Source organism: Malaclemys terrapin, chromosome 7 (genome assembly GCF_027887155.1).
Source record: "Malaclemys terrapin pileata isolate rMalTer1 chromosome 7, rMalTer1.hap1, whole genome shotgun sequence".
Lineage (NCBI taxonomy): Eukaryota > Metazoa > Chordata > Testudines > Emydidae > Malaclemys > Malaclemys terrapin.
The window spans coordinates 107,181,780-107,201,233 of NC_071511.1; the positions used below are offsets into that span (position 1 = coordinate 107,181,780).

Here is a 19,454-nt window from a genome sequence, read left to right on the forward strand (position 1 = left end):
CAAAATAAATTAAGATGAAAATCAACACCAGTTAGAACATCTATGTGGTATAAGATGCTAATCACCAAAGCCATATGCTGACACTTTCACTCATGCATTCTTCTATGAGTGGTCCTTACTCCTGGGGGAATTCTGCACCACTGAGCACGCACAGAATTTGTGTCCCCTGCAGATTTCTTTGCTTCCCTGCAGAAAAATGACTTTCTGATGGGGAAGCAAAGGGAAGACACAAGAGCGATCATGTGACCCTCCCCAGGACTATGTTTCAGGGGCCCAGGGCAGCTAGTGGAGAGAGAAATCATTGTGGGACAGGAGGCAGGACTGGGGAAGACCTGGCTGATGGCTTCTAACCTGCACTGGGCTCAGCTGCTAGTCCTGGCTGGGCTGGGGAGGACAGAACTTCCTCTTCCCCTGCACGGCATCTGGGGCCGGGTCAGACCCACCCCCAGATTCCTCCTCCGGCTGAAGGAAACTCTGCAAACTCCCCCTCCCCACCCTTCCTGTGCTCATCACTCCTCAGCTGCAGGAGGAGGGATCCCTATAAAGGGAACTGCTCCCCCATCCGCCCAACCCATCCATCCTGACCCCCTCATACCCAGACCCTCCTGCTGAGCCTCACACCCCCACACACTAATAACCCCCCCAATGAACCCCACTCCCCCCGCACCACTCCAACAAGCCATCTGCACCCGGATCCCCACCCCACCAAGCTCCAACCAGCTGCATCTTGGCCCCCAGTGAGCCCCCCTTCACCCATACCCCCCACCAATCTCTATCCCCACCACACCCAGATTCCCCCCTGCTGAGCCCCAACACTTCACCTGGACCCCCCTGCAGAGTCCCATTACTATTGAACCCAGAACCCCCCAACAAGGCCCTGTGCATCTGGATCTCCCACTAAGCCGCTTGCAACCAGACTGCCCCACGCAGAACCCTCTCAACTCACACCTGGATCCCCCCCCACTAAGCCCCTCCACACTTAGATCCTGCTGTGCTGAGCCTGCCTGCTCATACCTGGTGCACCTGACACAGAGGGCAGGGCCCTGGGGTGTTTCTGGGGCAGAGCCAGTCCTTGCACTGTGTCAGAGTTGGATGCAATCTCACTGCTGAGTCCATGTCCCCGGGGGAGCTGCACAGTGCTCTCCTACAGCCAGTGTCCTGTGATCCCCAATGCCATGCTGGAGCCTCCACATTTATTTGACAAATAAAATTTGTAGAATTTTAAAATATTGCATGCAGAATTTTTATTTTTTGGTGCAGAATGCCCTTGGAAGTAGTGGTCCCCTAAAGGAACAGATGAAATCAACTATCCATGTATTTAAGTTTCAATGAAACCTTGAAAGGAGAAGAGTCCTAAACCCTTGTGAAATAGCAGGTATTTTGATTATAGAGTTTCCCCTCAATACATTCTATTACCCATATCAAACACAACTCATGGGCTGATTAACTGTATGCTGTAACTGATTTGATGACTCCATTGTTCTCAATGGAGTTACAGCAAGTTGAGATTTAGCTCAGGAAAAACATTGTATTTTGTAAATCATTGGTTCAAAGGGGGCAATCACTGCAAGATACATAGAATCATAGGACTGGAAGGGACCTTAACAGGTCATGTAGTCCAGTCCCCTACACTCATGGCAGGACTAAGTATTATCTAGACCATCCCTGACAGGTGTTTGTCTAACCTGTTCCTAAAAATCTCCAAAGTTGGAGATTCCAAACCTCCTGAGGCAATTTATTCCAGTGCTTAACCACCCTCAGTTAGGAAGTTTTTCCTAAACCACCCCTGCTGCAATTTAAGTCCATTGCTTCTTGTCCTAGCCTCAGAGGTTAAGGAGAACAATTTTTCTCCCTCCTCCTTGTAATAACCTTTTATGTACTTGAAAACTGTTATGTCCCCTCTCTGTCTTCTCTTCTCCAGACTAAACAAACCCAACTTTTTCAAACTTCCCTCATAGGTCATGTTTTCTAGACCTTTAATCATTTTTGTTGCTCTTCTCTGAACTTTCTCCAGTTTGTCCACATCTTTCCTGAAACATGGCACCCAGAACTGGACACAATACTCCAACTGAGGCCTAATCAGCATGGAGTAGAGCGGAAGAATTACTTCTTGTGTCTTGCTTACAACACAACACATCCCAGAATACATGCACCAGGTTTGAAGTGTGGGGGACAAGTTTGATACCTTGTTTACATAAAATAACCCTTTTAACACTGGATAAGGCCATACCATTTCTTACATGTTGCCAGGGTAATTGCCACCCTGGGGCCTATCAATGCAAAAAGCATCAACTCAAGTAAGTCTTGTCCCTGACTATAGTGATTGTATTTAAGTTATCTAACACTCAGAGTACAAATGTTCTTTCTTTGATCAATATTTTTTTAGTGCTTCATCTGTCTTGAATTGGGAATTGCAAGCACCTTGATAGATAAACTGAGACATGGCATAGCTTTTCTATAGGTTGGATAAGTAACTCAGTATCTACTGCTGAAATGGTTGAGATTTCTCAGAGTCGTGTTCACTGCATTACAACTGAAATTGTTAAGTCTTCCACTGCATCACTGCACTAGAAGAAGCGTCCCACCCTCTCCCCCGTCACTGGAAAGGGTACACTGGTTCCAGAGATCTGCTAGATTAGGGCACCAATGCTAATTAGAGATGGACCTAAATGACAATGTCTGAATTTGGGTACAAACTACCCCAAAAAATATGGATCAGGGATTTTAGTTCAAGACCATCGCTCATCCAAGATGTGGGCTAGACCCCTTCATTGCTGATAACCACCTCTGTGGGAGGTACTTGGAAGAAGTAATATTAGTTTTGTCTATCAGTTGTCAGTCTCAATATGCTTTGATTGTTATTCCTTATTGAAAAGGGAGTTTGACTTTTGGTCTTGAAAGGCTGATAGAGGAACTTCACAGCTGTACTAAAACTGTTGGTTTATTTGGCAAGAGGAAGAACTTGATTTTGTGTGGTGGAGAGAGAATTCCAACTCCAAACCCCCAGAAAACATACAATTGCGTGTCCCAGCTAGATCCACTAAAAACCCTGCCTGCGGTCATCAGGCAGGCATGATGCTATCTTGACCAGCCTTCCTGGAGGAGTAAGTTCTTCCAGAGGCTAGTTTATTATGTTACAATATGTTGAACACAGCTGTGGAGTAGGGTAGCAAATGCTAAATGACATCAGTGCCAGTCTTTGTGATATTCTAAAGCTAACAGTTTTTGGGCCCTGGTCTTTGCTACACAGATGTATAAACCAGTGCCCTCTCTCTTCGTCTGCTATCCCTCTCACTCACTCACACACACCTGAATAAAGCAGCAGTCTTGTACTCAATCCTCTAGCCACTAGAGGGCAAAACTGCTTAATACAATTTAAGTTCTTCTCCAGTGAAGCCCTCCCCCTGACCTGTTAATGCAGAAACATTGAATAATATAGCACTAGGTAGTGGGTCCTCCGCACTGGCTCTGAACAGGCTGGTGCAGAGAAAGCCATTGGGGACAACTGAAGAGGTGGGGGCCACAGGATATGCCATTAGGTGGATCAGGTGGCCCAAGCTCCCCACATACAGTGAGTGCATAAGGGCAGCTGCCATTATTCAAGTCCTTTGGCTGGAATTGCCGCCTCAGAGGTGGTGGTGTGAAGTCCCATTTAGGTGACATGTGTTAATTCTGCTCCCCTGCCTAGTACCCGACACAAAGCACTGTTTCTCTGGTTTTCTGCAGGTAGGGCAATTTTATCCAAGTACAAATGCTGCCCTCTCACAATTAAACACTAGGAGTGGGGAGTCTGGATGGTTCACAGGCTTTAGAATGGGATAAGAAGCCAGCCTTCCATGGCTGGGCACTGATTTGGAACGGATTGGGATGGGTAAGTGACAAGCTATTCCCAATGGATGACAGGTTCAGAGACTTCTGGCACATCATAGTAGCTACTACCATCACTGCTGAATGGTTAATAGATTAAATTGGGCTGGAAACAGGCCAAATTCACTGCTGGCATCTTGGGTGAAAGTCCAAGGATTAAACACTTGTAAGGATAATGAGAACATCCATATAATTATATTAAATTGAAAAAAAAGAGTGTTAATGATATAAACCCTCATGCTTCAGTGCATAAAGCAATGGTGAACTCATGGGAGCAGGAAGAAATGCCCTCTATGGGCAACTTCTTCCACAATTGTCCATCGGAGGTTCTTGTAACTTTCTCTGCAGCCCTTGGTAACTGGCCCCTGCCTGAGACAGGATCTGGGACTAGATGAACAAGTGGTCTAATTCAGCAAGACAAATCCCTATGAGTGGCAGCCATTTATATCAGGGCTGATGTTGGCTTTTTGTCTCTCCAAGTCTGGATTGAAGCACAGGGGGGAAACGTGCGGGAGCCTCAGCTGCTGCTGCTTCTCCTGCTCTAGTGAAGGACATAGAGCAGTGGAAAGCTATATGCCCTTTCACCTGCACTATGCCCACTTTAAAGGAAATGTTATTAAAAGGAAAGGAAATCATTCTTCTCTTGTCTAGGCCTTCTCCATATTGCTCCTTTACTTCCGACCCCACATCTAATAGACTATCCTCTGTCCAGGAGACAATTTCCATTTTATAGCTGAGAGTATAAATTAATGCCAGAGGGTTCTGCCTTTGCAGGGTGTTTTGTATTGTACTCGGTTTTAAAAAAAACTAACCTCCCCAGCACTTCCCTGGGTGCTTTGTAAGCCTCACCTTGCTATTCCAGTACTCTAACAGGAACATTGCTTTTTTCATTTGATTTCTAGTGCTCTCTGTGCGAATGACTTTGAGGTTGATCACAGAAGGCGCACACAAACCCCCGAACAGCTGTTCAAAGAATAAGCTTGTTTAAGAATTACTTACCATATACTAAACTATTATCTAGATAGAAACAAAGGAGAGATTTCTTAAATTAATATGCAGCAAAGAAATAAAGCTAAAGTCTGAGGGAGTAACATAGCCAGTGCTTAGATATGATGGTTGAGTTAGAAAAGCTAGGTTCTAATCCTGGTTTGACACCAACTTGCTGTGTAGCCTTGTGCAAGTCATGTAACTTTCTTGTGCCTCCATTTCCCCATATCCCCACTGGTGAGGTAATACTACTCCCCTGCTTAACAGAGGTGCAGCAAAACTTAATCCCAGGCTTTGTAAATTGCTTTGAGATCGTTGGGTAGAAGACACTGTTGTAACCATTAAGTATTGTTAAACAAAACCTCCGGTGCAACAGAAGAAGAGATTTAGAGTACAGTTCTACTTGTTAAATTAGGGGCTTAGGACTCCTGCATTCTGTTTTCAGCTCTACAAACAATGCATGTGAGCTTGTGCAAGCCAAAACTTCTGCGCCTTGGTAAAATGGGCATACTATAATCAAACTGAACACCACTATGTTAAGAGGCATAATTAATTATTAAAAACTGATTTAGGAGCCTTGGAAGACAGACAGTAAAAGTACAAAATAATAATCTATTTTCTGTATACCCTGGAATTATAGCGTTTCACAGAACAGAGAGAAACCTTTCAAATGAATGACTCAAAAGTATGCCATTTTAGGGAAGTGAATGGTTGAAAGATTTGATTCCCCTTGAAATCTAGTCCCAAGTGAAAGTTACCACCATTTGGTGGGCTGCTTGGTTCATACGTGAAATGCGTAAGTGATCCAACTCTGATTCTCAGCGAACTAACGTTAGCAGTTGGCATCAGTTTGTATCCTCATTGGCAGCCAACATTGAGGCCAAAGACAGACACGCCTAGAGATAGGTCCCTCAATGTGAAAAGTTGAAGCACATTGTTCTGATGGTCACAGTATGGAAGAGATTGAAACCCACTCTAATTAGTAATCATACTAGTGACTTTTAGATATTTGTTTGAAAAAAACAAAACTCACCCTGCTTTTGCCTCTGTTGTCCCTATTATGTAGATATGCTACTCTGCATACTGAAGTCTGACATCTTTCACAGCCCCTATAGAAACACAACTGTATTGGATAGTAATAGTTCAACACACTGCAATACCATTAGCAGAAGTTGTACCACTCCTGTCTGGTTTTTAAAGGAAGCATGGATTCCAACATGTTTGAAGTCCTCAAAGAAAAATGATCAAGATCATTAATGTCAAATGTATGGATTTCTGAAGCAATTGCTTATTGAGTGGAATGTTCTCCCTTACCAGGCAAATGCTTCAATACTCTTATAGTCCTTAAAATTTAGTAAGTTTCAGAGTAACAGCCGTGTTAGTCTGTATCCGCAAAAAGAAGAACAGGAGTACTTGTGGCACCTTAGAGACTAACAAATTTATTAGAGCATAAGCTTTCATGGACTACAGCCCACTTCTTCGGATGCATATAGAATGGAACATATAATGAGGAGATATATATACACACATACAGAGAGCATAAACAGGTGGGAGTTGTCTTACTAACTCTGAGAGGCCAATTAATTAAGAGAAAAAAAAAAAAAAACTTTTGAAGTGATAATCAAGCTAGCCGAGTACAGACAGTGTGATAAGAAGTGTGAGAGTACTTACAAGGGGAGATAGTCAACGTTTGTAATGGCTCAGCCATTCCCAGTCCTTATTCAAACCGGAGTTGATTGTGTCTAGTTTGCATATCAATTCTAGCTCTGCAGTCTCTCTTTGGAGTCTGTTTTTGAAGTTTTTCTGTTGTAATATAGCCACCCGCAGGTCTGTCACTGAATGACCAGACAGGTTAAAGTGTTCTCCCACTGGTTTTTGAGTATTTTGATTCCTGATGTCAGATTTGTGTCCATTAATTCTTTTGCGTAGAGACTGTCCGGTTTGGCCAATGTACATGGCAGAGGGGCATTGCTGGCACATGATGGCATAGATCACATTGGTAGATGTGCAGGTGAACGAGCCCCTGATGGTATGGCTGATGTGATTAGGTCCTATGATGATGTCACTTGAATAGATATGTGGACAGAGTTGGCATCGGGGTTTGTTACAAGGATAGGTTCCTGGGTTAGTGGTTTTGTTCAGTGATGTGTGGTTGCTGGTGAGTATTTGCTTTAGGTTGGGGGGTTGTCTGTAAGCGAGGACAGGTCTGTCTCCCAAGATCTGTGAGAGTAAAGGATCATCTTTCAGGATAGGTTGTAGATCTCTGATGATGCGCTGGAGAGGTTTTAGTTGGGGGCTGAAGGTGACAGCTAGTGGTGTTCTGTTATTTTCTTTGTTGGGCCTGTCTTGTAGGAGGTGACTTCTGGGTACTCGTCTGGCTCTGTCAATCTGTTTTTTCACTTCAGCAGGTGGGTATTGTAGTTTTAAGAATGCTTGATAGAGATCTTGTAGGTGCTTGTCTCTATCCGAGGGATTGGAGCAAATGCGGTTATATCTTAGAGCGTGGCTGTAGACAATGGATCGTGTGGTGTGTCCTGGATGGAAGCTGGAGGCATGTAGGTAAGTGTAGCGGTCAGTAGGTTTCCGGTATAGGGTGGTATTGATGTGACCATCGCTTATTAGCACAGTAGTGTCCAGGAAATGGACTGCTTGTGTGGATTGATCTAGGCTGAGGTTGATGGTGGGATGGAAATTATTGAAATCATGGTGAAATTCCTCAAGGGCTTCTTTTCCATGGGTCCAGATGATGAAGATGTCATCAATGTAGCGCAAGTAGAGTAGGGGCGTTAGGGGACGAGAGCTAAGGAAGCGTTGTTCTAAGTCAGCCATAAAAATGTTGGCATATTGTGGGGCCATGCGGGTACCCATAGCAGTGCCGCTGACTTGAAGGTATATATTGTCCCCAAATGTGAAATAGTTGTGGGTGAGGACAAAATCACAAAGTTCAGCCACCAGGTTAGCTGTGACATTATCAGGGATACTGTTCGTGATAGCTTGTAGTCCATCTTTGTGTGGAATATTGGTGTAGAGGGCTTCTACGTCCATAGTGGCCAGGATGGTGTTTTCTGGAAGATCACCGATGGATTGTAGTTTCCTCAGGAAGTCAGTGGTGTCTCGAAGATAGCTGGGAGTGCTGGTAGCGTAGGGTCTTAGGACAGAGTCTACATAACCAGACAAGCCTGATGTTAGGGTGCCAATGCCTGAGATGATGGGGCGTCCAGGATATCCAGGTTTATGGATCTTGGGTAGCAAATAGAATACCCCTGGTCGGGGTTCTAGGCATGTGTCTGTACGGATTTGTTCCTGTGCTTTGTCAGGGAGTTTTTTTAGCAGATGGTGTAGTTTCTTTAGGTAATCCTCAGTGGGATCAGAGGATAATGGCCTGTAGAATGTGGTGTTAGAGAGCTGTCTAGCAGCCTCCTGGTCATATTCCAATTTATTCATGATGACGACAGCACCTCCTTTGTCAGCCTTTTTGATTATGATGTCAGGGTTGTTTCTGAGGCTGTAGATGGCGTTGTGTTCAGCATGGCTGAGGTTATGTGGCAAGTGATGTTGCTTTTCCACAATTTCAGCCTTTGCACGTCGACGGAAGCAATCTATGTAGAAATCCAGTCTGTTGTTTCGACCGTCCGGAGGAGTCCATGCAGAATCCTTTTTTTTGTAGTGCTGGTAGGGAGGATTCTGTGGGTTAGTATGCTGTTCAGAGGTATGTTGGAAATATTCTTTGAGTCGGAGACGTCGAAAGTAGGATTCTAGGTCACCGCAGAACTGTATCATATTCATGGGTCTGGAGGGACAAAAGGAGAGGCCCCGAGATAGGACAGACTCTTCTGCTGGGCTAAGAGTATAGCTGGAAAGATTAACAATATTGCTGGGTGGGTTAAGGGAACTACTGTTGTGGCTGCTTGTGGCATGTAGCAGTTTAGATAGTTTAGTGTCCTTTTTCCTTTGTAGAGAGGCAAAGTTTGTCTTGTAAATGGCTTGTCTAGTTTTTGTAAAGTCTATCCATGAGGAAATTTGTGTGGAAGGTTGGTTTCTTATGAGAGTATCCAGTTCAGACTCCAAAGAGAGACTGCAGAGCTAGAATTGATATGCAAACTAGACACAATCAACTCCGGTTTGAATAAGGACTGGGAATGGCTGAGCCATTACAAACGTTGACTATCTCCCCTTGTAAGTACTCTCACACTTCTTATCACACTGTCTGTACTCGGCTAGCTTGATTATCACTTCAAAAGTTTTTTTTTTTTTTTTTTTTCTCTTAATTAATTGGCCTCTCAGAGTTAGTAAGACAACTCCCACCTGTTTATGCTCTCTGTATGTGTGTATATATATCTCCTCATTATATGTTCCATTCTATATGCATCCGAAGAAGTGGGCTGTAGTCCACGAAAGCTTATGCTCTAATAAATTTGTTAGTCTCTAAGGTGCCACAAGTACTCCTGTTCTAAAATTTAGTACTATAAGTCCAGACAATCTCATAGTAACAAACCACATGTTTAAGGAGAAAATATTTGGTAAAAGTAATAGATTTTAGTTTCAAGCGTCCAAAGGATTATTTAAAAGAGATATAGGAATCAGAATTCTGAATGTTACTTTTGATGCTGTCTTTCAACCAATAATTATTTTTTATCTTTTGGAGAATGGAGAAGTACCACCAGTGTATCTGAACTGCATCATTTTTAATTATCTTTCTGCGAAGTTTGAATTAGAAACATGTTATTTAACAAAGCTACATTTACAGCAAAAATTCCAGAGATCCTTTATCGTCAGACTACCAATTACACCTTTGTTCCCAGCTTCATTGTGGCACCTACGTTCCCCTGTTGCTCTTGAGAATGTGTTATAAATCACATGCTATTGCGTGGAATTTGACAGAACAGTACATTTACTGCAGCCAAGGATTTCCCCCTCCCCCCCATGACAAATGGTTACTTTTATTTCTAGTTTCCCTAGTCAAGACCAACACTTGTCTGACTACCAAAGTAAAAAAGGGTAGGGGGAAAAATAACTCTCTGGCAAAAAGTTAAAGTGGATCCTGACAAGAAAATATGAAATGTTTTTAAATGGAAGAATTTAACATACCTGTACATTTGTTTTGTCACTATTTAGTCTCAACCTCTGGAATGCTGAAAGCAGAGAAGAGGGTTCTTGACATGCAAATACTTTTGCTTGCTAATAGCTTCCACAATGAAGTAGGAAGCAGTACCTATACACTTCAAATAAACCTCAGCAAGGAAAGGAAATAATAGCTAACAAACTGTCAACATACACACATGCTCAGCTGTCCAAAATACAACTGTGGCTAGCTTAATTTAGCACCTGTTGTGCTCAAGGTATCCTCAAGCGGAGTTACGTGTCGTTAATGCAAGCCACTGAGGCAATCAGCATGTGCTTCTCACAGCAGATCATGCAGCTTTGTTGTATTTAAAAACTGCTTTGGTTGAGAGGAAATGCTAACTAGAATACTAGAGTTCTCCCCTACACCTTGAAAAGGGGCATCGGATATTTAGTATTCACATGGACAGCTGCTAAGAGAGAAGCCAAACGAACAGTGATTTAGCATCTTGACTGATGGGCAACAAATCTTAAGCATGCACTTTCCCCACCCCAGATCTCCACTGCAGTGTCAGTGCTATGTATAAATGCACTGCAGGATGATCTTACTCCTCTCTGATCCCATTATCTATCAAGAGATCCTGAAATGGTTATAATTTCAGGTGCCCTCCTCTCCAGCTCCCAGCAAACACTCCTAAGTGAAGGTAACGTTCCAGGTAGGCACACATGACCTGCTCTAACTTTGACTTGAAGGACTTACTAGGGTGAGATCTAGCTTGCTTGTAAAAGTCTCCTCATCCAGTTCTTCAAATCTTCCAAAATAAAGAGGTGGCCATGTTGCTGTGGTGCTACATCTCACCACGCAGAGGAACCTAAAGTGTAAAGCGAGCTCTTATGAAACCACAGGAGCTGTCACTCTTGCCTAAGCATAGGCGTAGTTTGACTTCTATATATCAGGAACATCTCGTGGGGAGGCATATTCTGTGCCTGCCCGAGACTTACATTTTGAGGAGACAATGCTCCCTCTATTCCCCCCAGCTATGCCCATGCTTGTAATCCTCCCAAATGGAGGATTTAATCTATTTTGCAATAATAATTTGCAAAGCAGGTTTACCACGCCAATGCTTACCCAACAGCAGAAAATGTTACTCTCATTTTTGAACGTCCTTCCTTCTCTGAAGGGAATTCTTTAAAGTTCCACAGCCATTCAGGAAATATCATCTGTAGTCAGAAGGATTCTGAGGCTTTGGAGACAATTAAGGTAGAATTATCTCCAAATTTGTGGGAAAATTAAGAATTTTAGAGCAAAAAGACCCAACAACAACAAACTCCCCTCAGTTATTTCATCTGGAATCATCTGTGCAAAGATGAGAGCAATAAAAGGAAAAAAAGCTCACAAACTTAGTAAGGAAGCAATATATCCACCACCAAAGGCATGCTGATGAGTCAAAAGACTAGCAATTCACTGGAGGGAAAACATCTGCCTCATGCACCGCTGTATTTCTGTTCCAGGACATCCAGGGTCAAATGCAGAGAAGTCATTTTAAAAAACCTATATTATGCCAGGATGAAAAACCAATTGCTTCCTTAATATTTTTTAAATAGCTACAATCTGGATATTGAATATACCAAATCCTAGCTCCCAAAGCAGATGTTTTATTCCTGATTTGGCAGACAGCCTGAAACACTAACTCAGAGAGGTGAGAACTGCCCCATTCATTTCGAAGGGATATCAACTTTGAAACAAATATAATGTAAGCATCGACATTATTATTTTGCTACTGATCGTTTGGGCAGAAAAGCCACAAACATGCTCACCCCACAAACCCAAACTGCTTCCCATGCCACCTCAGTTGACAAAAGCCCTAACTGTCCCGAGCTGCCAAAACCTCCAACTTTCCCAAGAATTTGTATGATGCCAGAATCAACGTGGACCCAGACACATAGTTTAGGGTCCAGCTTCCTGCACAGTACCTGGAGCTTTGGCTCTCAGATCCAAGGAACCCGGAATCAAGGCAGGCCTATCTTCGGCAGCGCACAGTTCCAACGACCCAACAATACCTGGACTGTTAGCTGCCAGACCCAAGTTCTATCTGCTGGTCTGAGCAGCGCACATACACATCTGACCTGTTCTGTGACCATGGAAGACAATGGAACAGAGGTGGTCTTATAAGAAAGTCTCGCTGTGGATCTACATCCCTGCTTTTCAGCAGATCATAGATTGACAGACTTTCAGATCCAAGTACTGACTCACAGGTCATTTTGGAGTGTTTTGCCTACAAAGTAGTTTCAGATTATGAGTGGGTTGGTTCTCTCACAACACAGAGCAGATGAGATGGCTTAGCCCTCGAGGACAGATCTATCTCCACCCAGACCAGTCTTCGCTGCTGTTCTTGCCCAAGGCAGGCCCCTGAAGTGAAGCCAACACCGAGTGAACATGCCTATTGTGCAGCACTTATTCCCTAGTCTCTTAAAACATAAGGCTTAGAGCCTCACCCCTGCTTGGGCTTCAGGGGGTCGTGAGGTTATAACATGGGGGGGAGGGGTCATGAGCTGTCAGCCTCCACCCCAAACCCCACTTTGCCTCCAGCATTTAGAATAGTATTAAATGTATAAAGTGTTTTTAATTCATTAGGGGGGGGTTGTCACACTCAGTGTCTTGCTGTGTGAAAGGGGTCACTAATACTGAGCTAGGAAATATTCCCACACTGCAAGCACTGCAGAAGTCAGCCATAAGGCTTCAAAGACCCCTTAGCAAGCTCTGGTGTTGTGGGCATATCAAGGCAGGGCTGGAGATTTCAGGCAGTGCTACGGACCATCGAACAGCCTTAGGATGCTGCAACTTAAAAAGCCCTAGTCTGTCTAAATTACCCTGGGAGCATCTCCGGCTCCCACAGCAGCCCAGGATCAGGAAGATGAATAGGTGGCTTACAGTCATCTTACCCTTCCTCCCCAGGGGATGCAAATTCTGTGCGGTCTCCCTTACAGTACAGAATCTTGCCCAAGTATGTTGATCAGTCATGGACATTATTGCCACATATTAATACCAACTGAGTACCAGGTTTTCTGTTCACATACCTAACAGCAAAACTTGATGCAACTGTTCTTCTGCTTACAAACTATCCGTGGTAGACATGAACGCCACTTAAAAATACTTTTAGCTTTACCAGAACTAAAATATAAAAGGAACAGGATTGTAACAGTTGAGAGAAATGATGATTCAGAGACTTGCAGTCTTCAGTGACAAGAAAGGATTTGAAGGAGTGTGGACTCATGGTCTCTTTCATAGTTATCCCTTCACCTTGAACTTCTGAATCTGTGAGGGGAACATGGGCCTAACAGTCACTATATATCTAGATAGTTCTGGAAAGTATAGCATCCAGGCATTGGCTGCCATGAGTCGGAATCAGCATATATCAGTCATAATAGAGAACTGACAGGCATTTTGTTCAATCGCTGCAGGAATTGTTCCTGTTTTCTCCTACTCTTGCAATGTAACACCAGATACCATTATGCAATAGTCATTTACAGAAAAAATCATGAAACTAAAAACAGTAAGAAGACAACACAAAGAGAGAATCTACAGCATATTTTCAATCTGCAGAAGCATTCTCCCCAGTAAATATCCAGGCTATGAAATATTGACTGGAGCATTTCATCTGATGAGGGGAAAGAGGATAGGCAAGGCGTGGGTGAGGAATGCAAATAAGATGCAAATTATTTGAGTACTATGTAACCAAGGTTAGAATTTATGCCTGAACGAGATTGCTGTTACAATGTATATCCAAGTATCTAACAGCTTACTAATGAGACTGTGCGCGTTGACTTTTTTTTTTTTTTTAAGTCTACATTGTATTGTAGGTTGATTATTACACACATTTTGAAAAGTAACCCTCACTGCACTAGTCAAGAGAAAGTAAGTGCAAGATTCTGCTAAGGGTCACATCATAATTCTCAAAGCTCACAAACTACCTTTTTAAATCAAAACACTTGGGCAAATGGTAGTATAAAGGCTAAATATTAGCTCAGTCAGATCTTCCTACATGCATGACCTTTTCACTGATGTTTCTCAAACATTTTATACTGAAGTTAGAAACAGGTGTGTGTTTTGGACAAACTGTCATCAAAGTCAGGCTTTGCCAGAAATGCAGCATAAGAGAGGAAGGAAGGAATCTTGCTTTTGGGGGCGGGGGGAGAAATATATATATCTGCAGAGATATCTCTTTTTTGAAGAGCAACAGATGCCAGAACTTTGCATTGAAGCTCATCTGCACATAATTAAAACAAAGAAAAACAGTGATTTAGTGCTCGGTACTTATAATTACTAGCTCATAAACATCCAAGTAATCTGCTTCTAAAACCAATGATGTAAGAAAAAAATAAATTTAAGTTTGCTGAGCCGATGGTGGTTGTTGTGTGCGTGCGTGTGTGTGCGCGCGTGTGTGTGCGTGCGCTTTTAGCATAGACGGAGTGGGGAAAAAAAAAAATAATCAGCAGGAGACAGTCCCCCCCACCCCCACCCCGCCATTTCAGATTGACACATACACAGCAAAAGCAGATAAAGTAACAATATCCTGTTAAACTGTCTTTTAAAAAGTATCAGGACAAGCAACATATAGACATTCTTACGGAGCAAGTGCATCTGAGAACTAAGTGGTTGGAGGGGTTGACAAAAAAATTAAGAACTGAATAATTAAGCTTCAGAATCAACACTCCAGGAAGCTAGATGAAGATGCTCATATTGTGGCTGCCCATGAAGTATTGTTCTGTGGGCAAACATAGGACTTCCTATTACCATGTCATCAATCAAGTCTCTCCATAAGCACTATATTCACTTAATGGTTTCTTTTATCTGTCCAGGTGGAAGTTCTAATTACCACCATTTCCAATATTCATAGATTTCTATAGTCTTTCATGATGAACATTTAGAAAAAGCTGTTCTCAAGCCAAAATTTGAAAAATACAATAATTACCCTAGATTTCGTGAATACAGCTTTGTTAATATGCCGCAAATACTAGTTACGTAGTAACTTGATTTAAACCCAATAGGTGCAGGGATCCACTCTTGTTGATTTTTATTGCCTGCTAGCAAATTACAATTTCTGAGGATAGTTGGGTTTTTTATGCTCAAAAAGGAAGTCTGCATGGTTGAGGCTTGGAAACCTTATGCTTAAACCCCATACATGAAGCACTGATCTCCTTTATGTATTACTATCTCTTCTGACTACTGCATTATGGTCATCATCCAATCCTATTGTCAATAGGAGCATGACACACCTGCAAAGATGACACTTTCTGGTGTCTTTCTGTAGCAAAATATTTACTCTATTTTACAATATTGATCCTTTATGCTTGTTTGAGAGATTACAGTAGCTGAAAATATCCACACAGAAGTGCGAAGAGTTGGAGGGCTCATTATGCACTCTACATTCAGATGTGCGATAGGGTGAAATGAAAATTATTACCCAAGTTGTTGTAATTCTGTTGTAAGAAAAAGACTACAAAATTTTGTAACGCCTGGATGGCGTGTATACAAGAATGGCATACAAACCATAATCTCGTTGTTATAGTCTCTTCCTCTAGCGAATTCCACCTTTTACCTCCACAATAGGCAAAGTTGTTGATCTTTTTAAATAAACAAGTATCTCAACTCTAAATTGCATTTTCACATGCAGATGCATGACTTCACTGAAATGGAATCTAGCTGACAGATATTAAAAATATATTTACAGGATTAAATAAGAGTTTATTATCACATTTAACTGCTTTGTCTGATGTACATTGCAGGTTTCTGTGCAGCATAAAAATAATAATTAAAAAACCCTTTCTTTTATGTGAAAACCAGAACTGATGAGATGGCAACAGCACTTGTTTAGCACACCAGCACTACAACTGCTTGAAGATAACCAGCATTAATAAAACTGGAACAAATCTGTTGTTAAAATGGACTGCAACACTTGAAAACAAAATGCATCAAGTTAAGGCTAATGAGAATAATGTAAAACAGTTAAAACAGATAGACCACTAGATGTTTAAAGGTTGAAATACCCAATAGAAGAGTGCCAATTTTAACATTTCATTTTTCCAAACCCATTTTGGTTAATTTAGTACAGGTAAAGAGAGGCTAATGAACAGATTTTTGCCCAACATATATATTATATAATGAGACTTTAGCCTTTTATAAATCTGAAATATTTAAACATTTAAGCAACTGTTTTGTTTGGGATATTAACCAATCAAAAGGAGGGTTATTCATACTTTAAAGCATTAAATGCATGTGCTATCACCATAAACTGCAGGTTTTGTCATTTACAAGTAAGGGATAAAGCCCAATAGTACACAGACTTTTTAATAGCACAATTTCACATCTTTTGGGCAAAATTAGAATACAAGCAGTAATTAAATAAAAATATAAGTGCATCCAAACATAAATTCTCTAAATATACCACATTTCATGTTTCCAAAATGGCAAATTTCTGACAAGAGCTGCGAGTCAAATTAAAATAAATGTTTGTGTACTTCACCCAGTGGTGAAAGAGTTAATAAACCCAGGTGAATCTCTAAACAACCTTCCCCAACGCAATCCCCGATTTCTTACATAAAATAAACTGTACAGAAGTATAAATTCAATGCACAGATTGCAAAGAAATTGCAAATAGTTTATAACATTTGGAATTTGTAGATTCTAAAGCCCAATTGTGAATTAACTACTGTTTGTAATTTACTAGGTGCACTTCATATTTTTAGTACAAAAATGAGACTGTAAATGAGGCTAGCGTGGCATAGAGCCATTGTAAACCCACCAAAACCAAAGTATGCTTATGACATTCATTTGGATGATTTACCAGTAAGTTTTTCCTACAGAAAAAAGGCAACAGTCATTTGAAATGATATACATTAGGCTAGTACAAAAAATTGAAACAAACCCCTTCTCTATTAAAAGAGCATGTACACAGAAGAAGGTAGACCACATTTGTTCCAATCAGACTTCTTGGAATTATCAAAATTTCATTTCTGGTAAAGATCAATTTGGCTCACCATAGAAAGTTGCTTTGAAGGCTACTGATAAATTGTTTCCCTTTCAAAAACTAAAATTCAAGGCATGATAGTGCAAGAGGTAAGTTTTGATTTTAGAGAACATTGTTATTTGTAGACTAACTGTGCTTAGTCACTAAATCCCAATTTATTGTCTTAAAGAAAATATGGCAACACAAGCTACAAGGTTTCTAGAAATTTCATTTGCCTAAATTTACCAGTACATCCATGAACCTCATCAACATTAACACAACTTGATTATCCTAATGATTCCATTATAAAACTTGCAAAATGCATCACAAGGTGAATAAGCCATCTAGTGCAAGTCTTCTACATTTTCTGTGCACAGTAATCCTCTTTGTAGTTTATTTTCTCCAGGTTAAATCCCCAAAATTTTTCTGTAACAATTATGAAAAAGAGTGCCATGTTGAGTTTTTGTTCTATTATATCTGGGAGGTTTGTGTGTTCCTGGAATCCCCATCAGGATGAGTCAGGGATCGTGAATCCCTTGTCTGTGAGTATTCACTGTCAGATGACTCTGTAGGTTCAAGCAAGTTCTCATAATCACTGTCTTCTGATTCATCAACAATGTCACCAACTGCTCTTTGGGAGGAAGGCATGGATGCGCCATTGCCAGAATACTTCAATCCTGCATTTGTGGAAACGTAATTGGAAGAGCCCACTGCTTGAGGTCGAGGCATGAAAACATTGCTTTCGGAGAGACTATGCCCCAAAGTACTTTCTTGATTGCTCACACTGAAATCAGAATAAGGAGGAGGGGGATCAGAGGCATCTGAGTTTTCAAGTGTGCAACCTTCCACAGCAAATCCAGGGTACGACATTCGTGGAGGAAACATAGATTCCAAATTATCAGTTGACATTTGCCTGGTTAAGATGGCTTGCTGCAGTCCTATGAAAGACAAAAGGAAAATAAACATGTCCTAAATTACACTGAAAAGTGATCTAGTTTTATGTTTATGTTGGTCAGTGTTTATGGAAAATTCAAGTACAGTGAACACATTAGAAAGCATCTGTCTTGTTTCTTGTGGAAAACTGCATAAAACTGGCGAAAAAAAGTGTTCTGTTCTCAGTGACTTTATTTAAACAAACCATTTTATGGATTGAAAAGTTGCTATACTGTGTAAACTTAACTCTCAAGCCTCTGGGAATTAGATTCCTACTACTACTATGTTTCATATAGCTTGTCTTTTTTCAGATTAAAGTGGTGTTTTATGAACAACTGAGGTGAAGCCAAAAGCACCAAAGTTGATTTATATGGAATCATTTAAATAGACAAGATGTTACTCACATAGGAAAAAGGACAAGTTCAAGCACATGGGTTTGGTAAATTAAGACACAATAGGGTTCCATCTTTGACGTACAGTACAGGAAGTGGTGAGATAGAAAGATGAAAGGTTTTTCAGCAGCTGAGAAGTGCATGCAACATAAAACATCAATCACTCCCTTGAACATCTTATTGCACTTATAAAAACGATAGATTTTAATGTTTTAGAAGGTACAAGTCTCAACTGACTTCTCTGCAGCAGAAATAGAATTGACACCTACTTAACAATAATTTCTGAGTATGACAAGCTTTCCAACAAACAGCACTACTATGGGGACCTGAATTGCAGAAACGTACATAGCAATAGCTCCTTTTCCTCCCTGCACAGGGAGCATGACTGATACATGATCAACCCTCCAATGCCAAAGAGGAAAATGAGAAGATAAAACCAGCTACAACATTTAATCTAATGATTTCATGTATGCAGAAGCTGTGTATATACTTTCCTGTCTCACCCTATCTCAAGCAATTCTTGTCTGCTCAGAAACAGGCTCTCAGGAACTGATGCCTGCAGCCCACTGGCAGTCCACGGCTAATGCTGTTCTGTTCTTAGTGCCCAGAATCTGTTGCCACACAGACTGGGTTCAGCTCTGGCCACTCTTGCTATCCACTTTCACCTTCTTGCTGGTTTATGCAGCAGTGGTCACCTGAGCTGCATTATCCCTGGTCAAGCTGGAAGCAGTAATGATTCACAATGGCTGTGTATTACAGGTGGTCAGTGAATAGGTAAGAGCCAGCATCAATCCTCCGGGTTGAAGGAAGGAAGAAGGCACCCTTCAGAAAGTGGGTTGGGAGATCAAACTATTGCTGCCCAAATGCCCAAGCAGTAGTGGGTACCATGTGCACTGCCGTGCTGATTGGAGGAAAGGTCTCTCAATCTGAGTAGCAGAGAGGCCCACTACAAAGCTTGGAATACTCACTAAACAAAACAATTCCTTAATCCCAATCACACATCAAACCACTGAATATAAAGCTGATAAAGGATACTCTTGCTGGCAGTAATGGCAGGGTTATTTTTGTAAATTGTTCCATTAAATGGATGGAAAGAGGCAGTGGCCCCTTCACAGGAATGCTTGAGAAAAATTAAAGAATTATATAACCATGTGTTCCAGAGTGAAACCTCTCTCCAGAGCAGCTTTCTGACCTTTCTGGAACACTG

General features: G+C 41.6%; 1 protein-coding gene across 1 annotated transcript in view; it reads right to left on the bottom strand.

Annotated features, from left to right (window-relative positions):
- Positions 1–16,248: 16,248 nt before the first annotated feature.
- ABRAXAS2 (abraxas 2, BRISC complex subunit) overlaps positions 16,249–19,454 on the bottom strand; it is a 28,985-nt gene continuing 25,779 nt past the window's right edge. Inside the window, exon 9 of the mRNA XM_054035199.1 lies at positions 16,249–17,860. Coding sequence (XP_053891174.1) covers positions 17,394–17,860 — 467 coding nt within the window. The 3' untranslated portion in view covers positions 16,249–17,393. The remainder of the gene's footprint in view (positions 17,861–19,454) is intronic.